At 39.9% G+C, this 11,401-nt stretch overlaps 1 protein-coding gene across 1 annotated transcript; it reads right to left on the bottom strand.

Moving 5' to 3' along the window:
• Nucleotides 1–26: 26 nt before the first annotated feature.
• LOC128215610 (proprotein convertase subtilisin/kexin type 5-like) lies at nt 27–11,134 on the bottom strand. Its single transcript, XM_052922327.1, has 16 exons — nt 11,131–11,134; nt 10,728–10,895; nt 10,230–10,445; nt 7,796–7,957; nt 5,999–6,154; nt 5,678–5,827; nt 5,169–5,330; nt 4,859–5,026; nt 4,051–4,218; nt 3,709–3,873; nt 3,370–3,519; nt 2,758–2,919; nt 2,399–2,569; nt 1,863–2,018; nt 681–836; nt 27–223 (listed from the first exon to the last, which is right to left on the bottom strand). The coding sequence occupies exons 1-16, from the start codon at nt 11,132–11,134 to the stop codon at nt 27–29; spliced, it is 2,511 nt and encodes an 836-aa protein (XP_052778287.1).
• Nucleotides 11,135–11,401: the final 267 nt, after the last annotated feature.

Consider the following 11,401-nt stretch of genomic DNA (forward strand, 5'->3'; position numbering starts at 1 on the left):
CATATTCATGACATTGTTTTACTTCACTAGTTGGAGATCTTCTGGAAGTTATCGCCTTTACCTTTGCAATAGTGTGGCGAGGGCGTTCCCACGTACAGGGTGGTCGTTCCGTGTGGACAGTCTTTGCAGGAAGACTGGTTTGGTTCGTCCTGGTACGTCCCAAGGGGGCAGGGGGCGCATCCGTGGGACTCCGCCGACCAGTAATAACCAGTACTGCACTGGACTGAAACGGAGTGGGTAACATTCTAAGAATGGGCGCGTACATCAGTTTTCTTTAGGGTAGGGCAACAAAAAGGCCCCGCACGTGACACGTTAAATACAACAGCGCGGTGACGTGTGTCAGAACATAGACTTACGATTGAGATTGGCAGATAGGCGAGAACCAATCCTATTCCAATGAACATAGAAAATGTTACTCACGCTACGTCTTAGAAGACGCATATCATTTCGTTTTAGAATATATTCCTATGCTGATATTAGATGTAAATATATACCGTGTTTTATAGACGTAGACCAAATATGCAAAAATCATCCAATTAGTCACATCTGATAAAAACAATGTATAATTAAAACTTAGTATATATGCGTATACTGCTTTATGTATTTGTCAACATTGGCCATAGCCATCCATTCTGGATATTCTGTAAATAAAACTTGAAATTATTCTATTTTTATAATACCTATACACTCAACTTGATCTGTACAACCCCTGTCTACGGTTGTCCTGCCGGGTGGGCAGGGTTTGCAGGCGTTCTGTCCGGGCTGGTCCTGGTACTGACCCACGGGACAGGGAAAACACTGAAACACGCCCCAGAACGAACCTGCCGTGCACGGAGCTGGAAAATAAACTTCCCCTTGGTCATACTGCTTGATTTTTTATCGAATTTAATATTTTTACCGTTCAGAAATAAACAACAACAACAACAACAACAACACGTATTTAGATAGTACTTCAAACATTTTTATGTCAAACATAATGTTTCATGCTTATTTCAATGATTATGTAGAGGATAATTGTTTAAGTGTAAGATCGTTATATATTTCACCGAGTGAGCACCAAAAGGTATATTTCACGAGTGGCTGCGATATTGATAACCATACATTTCGATAAATTTACATTACTTAGAGTGAGGGACTCCGCTTGGCCATAATCAGCAGATAAACCATATTCATTTTGAGGTCAGTGGATAAAAGCTCAAATTGGTTTTGGCATTAAGCTGAAAATCTTAAGAAGTGTATGACCCAGGGACCTCACACTTTCTAGACAGGTTGGCCGTGACCAGCAAATAAAACAAATTGCATTTGAAGTCAGTGGGTCAAAGTTCAAGGTCGTTATGGCCGTAAACTGAAAATACGCAATGTCCATTATTATCGTTATTAGCCAGTTTTGGTTGGGTCAGAATTTAAACAAAAACCGCATAGAGTAAATGGAAATGGAAACACTTAGTTACTGATATACTTATGTGTTGTTCTGTATGTATGACGATTTGACTAATTGTACTAGGTAAAGTAATCACATTTGCATTTTTTGGGCAACTATATATAATTGCCTATTTCCCTCGGTTCCTCACAGCCACAGATTTATTTAAGATTCTTCGGCATGCTTTCAAATTCACATAAGCGTTTCAATCGCTTTTTCGCATTAATGTATCTGAGTAGTTATACTATCTATTTCGAAAATAACACCTGAATTGGTCCGTTAAGACAGTCCATATGTTTTTTCTCAAGTAAAACTGACAATTGAAATTGTGTAACTCAATAAACATTAAAACTGAAAATCTTGATCTTAGGATATGTTGACGATCGTTGGTCTCATATACTTTTTCCTAATAAACAGAGTTCTACAAATGTACTACGTGTACCGATGCAGTCGTTCTTGCTGTTGGACGCGATTTTTTGGGTGGTCTTGTATCCCTCGCACGGATAACAACTGGTCTGACCGGCCCGCGGTTGATACGTCCCAAGGCCACATGGCACACATTTTTCCCCTCTCAAGTAATAACCAGGCTTACACGAAACTGTGAGGGAAAATCATACTATATATATACTTACCTCAAAGGTGCAGTGTTAAACAAGAGTCTGCGCTTTATGCAACTATTCGTTTTAGTAAACAATGTTATGTATTATTATTATTATTATTATTATTATTATTATTATTATTATTATTATTATTATTAATTTTAATATTATGATTATTATCATTATTATTATTATTATTATTATTATTATTATTATTATTATTATTATTATTATTATTTATTATTATTATTATTATTATTATTATTATTAGATGCATTTAACTCCAAAAGGGTGTCGGTTATTTTTAACTTCTAAAGCAAGCAAGCAATGATTGAAACTTTATTACCTGGAACTAATTTGATATAATGGTCTCCCAAACCTTGACAATCCTGCCTGCGGGTGGCCCCTGTTATGTCCGTGCCGGTCCCGCGCGGACAGGGTTTACAGCTGTCCTGGTTTGGACGGTCCTGGTACGAATCTACCGGACATTTTGTGCACGTTGCGTGGTCGTACCGCCGCCGGTCTAAGAAATAACCAGGGCCGCACGATACTGATGAGGAAAGAGCGGATAACTGATTAAAAACAAATTATGTCGATCATATGACAGTAAAATGTACAATCGTCTAAAGGTTGGTTTTATTTTATCAAAAATATTCAAACTATATAAGAGCAGCCTTTATTATTTTGAAGTAATATTTTAGATACACGTTTCACCCAATTATTGGTTGTACATGTTACCTATACAGTCCTGTGCGCTGTCAGCGCCGGGGCGGTTCGTCCGCGTGCCGACAGGACACAGCTCACACTGATTCTGGCCGGGTTTGTCCTGGTATTTGCCCTCGGGACAAAGGACGCACTTTCTCTGAGCCGCGGACCAGAACGAACCGGGGTCGCATATACCTACATGCACATATAAGTAAAAAATAAAGGCTCGCACACACTATGTAATAAATAATATATTTAAAACAAGAGTAAACGTATAGTATGCAAAATATTTTCGCCACCTGCTTCGAAATCTGCCTCAAGAACCGGAATATTGTTGAAATGGAAATTATTAAATCGAAACACAATACTGTTCATATCATTTTTAATGTAAGGCAAAAACTATTTAATCATATTGGAGCTCTTATTCAGTGATCTCACTATGGTGTCAACTGAATTTAGTGTTGGACGAAAAGTTGCGTTAACTAACGCCTTGAGCGTTGTCGGCCCGGTAACGATCGTCGTGGTGCCCGAGGGACGGGGCCTTCATTCGTTTGACGGTCAAATGACGCACAACTACACACGCAAAGTCATTTAAACACTTACATAAAGCATTCAGGGATACAAAAAAGGTTCACACACTTATACATTCATCTTCTGATACACTTCCGGTATGGCTGGTCGTCTGACCAGGTAGACAGGGAAGGCATGTCGTCTGTTCCGTTTGTGGCTGGTAAGTGCCCTGGGGACACTTGTGGCATGTCCCGTACTGCTCGAAATAACCCGCATGACAATGCACTGAAACACATTTAAAATTGTTCTTAATATGAAAACGCGATCTTTACGGAACATGGGAGTATCAACATTATAAGGGTGGCTAAAATGAGTAACGTTTTCTGAAACTAAGTATAAATCGTTGTGAGGCTTGTTTCAGAATTCAAGTATTGTTTTCCCCGAAGTGGTCAAAGTTGTTCTCTCATCACTAACCAGTACATTCATCCTTGGACTTGGCGCCGGACTGGTCGGTGGTGGATCCTAGCGGACAGCGAATACACTTCGGGTCCCTGTTCTTTTTTCTGTATGTGTTCACGGGGCAGATGGCGCACACGTCCGGGTCACGCGAAACTAGCTCGTACCCGCTCTCACACGGATCTGAGGGGATGTAAAAGATGACTATTGTTTACCGTGATTGATGAGCTATTAATGGAAGTGATACATACATCCTTATAACAAAACTCATACATATATTATCAGGTTCAATGCGTCAATTTTAACCACATTCTGAAACACATGCATTCTATCAAAATACGAGATGATGAGCACCGTTACCGAAACAATCATCGGCGCTTTTGGAGCTGGCTCCTCGTGTGACCTCAAACTGCTTACAGGGGAGACAGGATAGACAGTTATCCCGGGGCTGGTACGTCCCCCGGGGGCACGGCTGGCACGTATCCTGTCCATTCACGCTCACCCGCTGGTGGCCTTTTCCACATTCAACTGATGTATAGTAAAGTAGATATTTGGTAGTTTTATGTAAAGAGTGTTTGGCAGGTTTTCGTGGACAGAGAATGTGTATCACGATGATACCTTTACAGAGAACGCATGTAAGCCTTAACAGCTAAAATAGCTGTGTGAAGGTATTAGCAAAACATACGACATTAGACATTCAAAAATGAAAGTCGTGCTGGCACGACATTGGACATTCAAAACTGAATGTCGTGCCAGCACAACATTGGACATTGGACATTCAAACTGTCGTATGCTTAGCTAATTTCACACAGCTTTTCAAAATTGTGTTTTTTTTATTAAGGAAGGCAGTAAATTGAATAGTTTGAATGATGAAGTTCCCTAACCGACACACTCTTCAGCCGACTTCGAGCCCACTCTTAGTGTTGTCTGTCCCGGCGGACAGCGGGTGCACCTCAGAAGACCTCGTTTGTCCGTGTAGGATCCTGGAAAACAGCTCATACAGTCGTCGTGTGCATGACTGTAGAACAAACCTGGCCCGCAGCGATCTTTAAAAAATAAGATGAGATTAATGTGTGACCCAAGTTCATTTTTATGTCTCAAGAATAATACTTCCAGCGGCAATATTTATATAATATGCGTGTAATGGTTGACACGTTCACATACATACATTGACAATCTCTCTGTGACGTTGCCCCTGGCTCCGTGGTCTCGGCCTTGGAGCTGCATCGTCTGCACGTGTCCATTGAATCCGACTTGAATGTGCCGGCTGGGCATGGTGCGCAGTCCGCAGGAACCGTGCCGTTCTTTGGCATCATCTTGCCAGCCGGGCACACGTCTGTAAGCGGAAAAAGAATGGCGACGATAAAGTGTGCGTCAAAATAATGTCCCAAGAAGACTATCCTTTAAAATAATAAGCCACATTGCCGTAAACACGTATGTTATTTATGTACAAGTAGTATAAATCAGATACAACATACCGACGCAGTCGCTGACACGGGAAGCGCCGACGGTGAACGTTGTTTTGCCGTCGGGACACAGTTTGCAACGGTACCTGTTTGGCAGGTCCTGGTACTGGCGGATCGGGCAGGGTACGCACGAGCCGGAGCCTCGGTCCCACCTCGTTCCGGGGTCACACAGCGCTGGAGTCAGACAATGAAACAATAGAGCTATAGGCTTATGTCAAATTAATATTTCAGGGGGCTAAATGTAGTGAGTTTCATTGGAGTATTCCAGTTCCTTACAAAGAAATAGGACCAAGCCCGTTTCCCGGACGGATAAATCACCAGATCTGTTAAAAATCCGCAGGTCTGTATAAAGTCGTCATCGGGCATAAAGTGCATGACATCGTTTCCTTGAGTGTGATTTACTTATTACTAGTAATTTAATGGTAAGCACTATTACTTGATTCAGATTCGTAGTAAAACAAGTTGAATAAGTAAAATTAATTGGAATCGTTAGAACAACACAATGCACAATTATAGCTTACGGTAACAATGGTAGGATTTGTATCTGCCCTGTCTGGCGGTGGTGAAGCCTGGAGGACAAGGTCTGCAGTCAGGGGCGTTCTCCGCGCGATATGAGCTCACGGGGCACGGCTTACAGCCGGTGTCGCCATGTACGTAGCCAGGAGCGCATTCTGGTGGTAACAATGTACTGCATTGAATAAACGCTATAATAGATATGAAGACACCAAACACAGCTACGCACAAATCTGACTCTCCAAAATTGTATCCATGTTTTGCTTTATTCCACAAACTTATTTGCTATAAGACATCATAATAATTTAAATTTTAGATACAAGACTCACCCGAGCATTCGTGCTGGTTGGTAGCGCCCCTGGTCTTTGTTGATGTTTTGTCCGGGCAGGGCTTACAGGTTATCTCTTGAGGCTCATCCTGGTACGTCCCCCGCTTACAGGGTACACACTCCCGCCCAAACAGGTACTCTCCCACCTTGCACGTCGCTTCAGGAAGAACGTGGATGATTAATGGTGAACATGTAACACATAGATGCATGGATGCAGTGATTCTAGCGGTGAACACATTGGATTTAGTGATGAGTATGGGTCTGATTTCAAAGATGAAAAGGTTTTTGGTCAATATTTTTGGCCAATAACGTTTTTGTTCCGTTACCCACAAACTTAAAATCAAAAATGATAAAAATGAAGAGCTGTCTGATGAAAGATCGTCTTCATCATTTACGGAAAAAATATAATTAATCCTTATATCCTAGGCTATAAGAACTCAAACATTTTCAGATTGATACCATGATATCATGACGTTTTAACTATTCATTGATGCTATCATGTAATAAATTAATGTCAATCAACCAGTCATGCAACAGTGAAATCGCCGCGAGTCAATGCCGCAAACAGATTGAGGTCTTCAAAGACGATATAGCAATATCAACATTTGCTGAAGGGTTCTATCTGTCAGTAAATAAGTTTAAACACTCCTAATGATTTGCCACACTATATTTCGTAATAAAAATGAATTTTACAAACCATAAGCGAGTCCCTTTAAAACCTCAAACTTTTATACATCAAAACGTAGACTCGCTGAACGTGACCCCCATCCCCCCCCACACACACATACACACACACAAACACACCACCGCCCTTGTTATCCTGACTGCTTATATATATTAAAAACTTTTCTCAAATAGATAATATAGACATTATTTCTACATCTATATTTGAATAAGCTTAAACAAAATTATCAGTTTGAAGGTGGTAATGCCTATATCTGCGCCTATAGCATCATCAGAATGCACCATTGTATTCTGTTAATATTAACATCAACAAAAACAGAATTTAGAATAACAGATAGGTGGTGTGAACTTTATCAAGTGCGAATGACAGTGATTTCAAATTAAACCAGTTAATGTAAGGCTAACAGTCGATATCGTTCTCATTCGGAGCTCCTCGGCCATTTTATCGAATACAACCTCGGATGTATTTGGACGGTTTACTTACTCAAGAAGTGGTACGTTTAAGTCCGCAGCAAGTAGATCGCGTAGTAATTTTATTTAGCAGTTAAACTTTGTGACATTACTCTTGGGATTCTTAAATATGTTTGCAATAATACAATTCAATGGCAATCAATTTAAACTTAGATCAATAAATACAACTCTTAAACACTACATTTAATTAATGATATAATTCAAAATTTTACGAACTACTTCAACTGATGTACCTGCATACATCCGAGGTTGTTTTTTGAAAAAAAAATGGCCGAGGAGTTCCGAATGCATCATTTTAACTGTTGTGTAGCCCTGTTACATCGCATCGCATACACTGCAAGCGGGGAACGAAATTGTAAAACCTATACTGAACACTCCCGTATAGGTTAACTGGTGGATGTACAAATTTTGCGAGCACAAGCCTTGAATATTAAATAGTCAACAGCTACAGGTCCATGATTTAAATAATCCTGAGTTACTAGTTAGCTTTTAGTAAAAATGCAGAAAAATGCGTTTCATTTGCATGAAGCTTTTGTTCGTTTGGTGATAACTTTATTTATTGGCTACATCCTATCAATGTATGCTATATATTGCGTATGCGTTTCTTCGGTAAGCCTGTATACAATATGTAAGCTCCACTTACACTTGCACTGGTCCTTGGTCGTGGAGCCCTCGCTAGGCGTGGTCGTGCCCACCGGACACCGCTTACACGTTGTCTGATTCGGCCTTGATTCGTACCAACCCTTATGACACGGACGACAACCACCCGTGGATGAGACCCGCATATGACCGGGCCCACACCCGTCTGAAACGAGACAGCATTTAGGCCCACGTGTCGCTCTACCATGGTTAAATATTCATTGTTGACGTCGCGCGACGTCAGTTTGGAATAGGTTTCAATGTTGTACCATGGAGGGTCACGTGATCAAAATGGACTAGCCAACAATATTATTGCAAAATAAAACTATTAAATATGTTCGATAAAAAAAACAACCAACAACCTTTATAAACAAACAATTGTATAAACTTATTAAAGAAAACAGAAACATCAGGATACAAAAGACGTATGTCTTATTCCGTTATCACAAACCTTTGGACAAATATAAGGGGTATTTAATAACTTTAATAATCCCCAAACTCGTAGGCTACGGGTTATTTATAGCTTGGATTACAAACCGTAAGATCCGATTCATCAAAGCTCAGAAAAGAGTTTGGAACGACATTTTGCATATTTAAAATAATCTGATTTTTTAATAAATGGGCAAACGTGAAAATTCAATGATAATTCATTACATATAACTATATAAATGATACATTAAACGAAGGAACTGTACGTAACCCAATTATGCAATAATCATGGCCATATCATTGTCTTATTACCTCCCTTTTCTTCAATTAATATAATTTAGCTTTCAATTGAAATCTTTTATGAAAATAACAGTGTAAGTATGATTATTTTGTTTAAAAAATATTTAAGCGAATTACTTCTTAGTTAAAATATTAGAATTATATAAAGCAAAACGGTATTCATATCAGTAAGAAAGTGCCATTTTCATAGTGACGTTGTGCGCTGTAACGCCGCAATTGACCAATTTGCCTGCCTATTTTTCCAGTATTTTCTTCAAAATGAAAGTAATATGCTACGCCCTAATCTTAATCATCATCATAATCAACAACATCATCGCAACAACCACCATCATCATCACCACAATCACAACCACTACCACCATCATCATCCCCACAACCGTTATCATCATCATCATCATCATCATCATATCATCATCATCATCATCATCATCATCATCGTTTTTGTTGAACTATTAGATCTCTATTTTTAGCTTAATAATAGATGGTTTAGTTAATCCTCTTTATGTGGCAAAAAGTCACAGTTGCGCCCCATATAAGCAAGTTTTGCTTTATGCGTTGAGCGTCGCCGCATAAACGTGGTCGCCTCGTTTATGCGTTTAAAATCACCGCATAAACGAAAGAAAAAAAAACGATCATATCATATAATAACTGATTAATATCTTAAATACTTTATTTTCACTGATTTTATGTAATACACATATCTTTATGTTAAAAAACTTGTAGTTTTGTTCTAAATCTGACCATGAACATTTTAGGAAATCGACTTAAGTTAAGAAATAACTTGAGAAGCTCAGTATTTATTATCATACCCCTTATAAACTGGAAGAGTATAAAATTTACCTTATTCACCGAAAGCTTGTTTCACACTTAAATTATAACTAATAAAAAACATAAAACCTTAAGCTCATAATTTTGTTAGTATTACAGCAGAGTTTTATGCCCCAAAGGTTGGCATATAGATATCTGATCGTTTGTCCGCCCATTCGTCTGTCCCCACGGTTTCCGATTAATATCTGAAGAACGCTCAAGCCCTGGGCTCTTAAGCTTTGCAGGCAGGTTGGCCATGACAAGCAGACACAGCCTTTTTATTTTGAGGTCAGTTGGTCAAAGGCCAATGTCATGGTGACCTTAAGATTACCTTCAGCTGAAAATCAGTTTCCGATCAATATGTAAAGAACACTATGACCCAACGACCTCAAACTTCGTAGGCAGGCTGGTCGTAACCAGCAGATGAACCCTATTGCTTAAGAGTTCAGTGGGTCAAAGGCCAAGGTCGTTGTGACTGTAAGCTGAAAATACGCAGTTTCCTACCAATAATTGAAAACGCTTAGGCATAGAGACCTCGAACTTGGTACAGGTCCCTTGAACATGACCAGCACCCGAACTATTTTGATGTGAGTTGGTCAAGATTCAAGGTCGTGGTGACCTTGAGCTGAAACTCCGAATTCGTTCAATAGCTGAAGAATGCTTGTATTCAGGTAGCTTAAACTTGGTATGCTAGTTAACTGCATCGGCCTTTTAGTAAAGTTTCAAAAACATTCGCGGCGTCTTTGATGCTTTGTGTCAAAATTAGTCTTGTGTATACATTGATACACTGTTTCGTTTCTCGATAATGGCATGACATCTGATTGCTACATTTTAACAACTTTTTTTTGTTCAGAGAAGTATGCCTTCTTCAACGTTTCCTGCCTTTACAAAAAGATCAGTACCTGGTGTACACTTGTCTGGACTGGTGGCTCCCTCGGAGGGTGTGGTCTTGCCGTCGGGACATGGGAAGCAGGAGCTCTGGCCGGGCTGGTCCTGGTACTGACCCTTAGGGCAGGGGAGGCAGGAGGGCTGGCCGGGCTGGTCCTGGTACTGACCCTTGGGGCAGGGGAGGCACAGGTACGCCTCTGGGTTCCAGAACGAACCCGCCTCGCACACGTCTTACAAGGGGGGGGGGGGAGAAGAAAGGTTAGCGGTGTATCTTAATTGTTATAAGGAGTATTGTAAATAGTGGTCTAAGAATATTCATTTTCGCCATGTAGGTACGCGATTTGGTGAACACATTGTTCAAATTGTTCTGGTCGCAAATAAATGCAAAGGAAGATCACTGCGTTGGACGAACCGGAGGAACCATTCATAATCATACCAACATTAACTCCACACGTGAGGTATCTTTGTTGAAGATCTTGTTCATAATATAGTATATATATGTTTAGGCTTACGTATGCAGTCTGCCTTGGCGGAGGAGCCCGTGCCAGTGGTTGTGGTTCCGTGTGGACAGGGTTTACAGCTTGTCTGCCCGGGTATGTCCTGGTACTGACCGCGGGGGCACGGGATACACGTGCCACCATAATACTTCGACCCCGTTGGGCAGGCGCTGTGGTTCGCGGCTAAAATGAAATATCAAACAATGATAATTTGTACTCAATCAATAAAAGATGTTCAACGGAATATATGAAATTGTAAAGATGACTCAGATAAAAATTGTATTGATGTCACAAAAGTATGGAAAGACAGTTGGAAGATTCCATTTGCTAATTGCTGGCTGCTTTTTGCAAGTAACACTGCAAATTACAGAACAAATTATAGAACAGAATATTAATTCATTTAGATTCATGTATATACCCATGGCCAATATTAACACAATTTGAAATTCTCATGGTCACATTATTATTTGTTACTTATCAAATTAAACAAAGAATAAGCATGTACAATTGCTTGAAGTAACACTACAATACAAGGAGGCAAATCCATTTTTTACATTTTCTCGAACTGGAATTGTTACTTCGAGTGACCTATTAGTCACAACATATAAGCGCTACAATATTGTCAAATAATTCAGGTTGACAATATGTAACTATTTTTATTCTAAGGTCAAGGTTGCAAAGTCACAGTT

This window comes from Mya arenaria, chromosome 2 (assembly GCF_026914265.1).
Source record: "Mya arenaria isolate MELC-2E11 chromosome 2, ASM2691426v1".
Taxonomy (NCBI): domain Eukaryota; kingdom Metazoa; phylum Mollusca; class Bivalvia; order Myida; family Myidae; genus Mya; species Mya arenaria.

Bases quoted from the DNA above. Each gene is read 5' to 3' on its own strand.
- LOC128215610 (XM_052922327.1), bottom strand. The intron at 3,520-3,708 runs GTTAGTGATGAG...AATGTGTTTCAG, and splicing joins GTCCAAGGATGAATGTACTG to TGCATTGTCATGCGGGTTAT. The intron at 2,920-3,369 runs GTATAAGTGTGT...ATGTGCATGTAG, and splicing joins AAGTGTATCAGAAGATGAAT to GTATATGCGACCCCGGTTCG.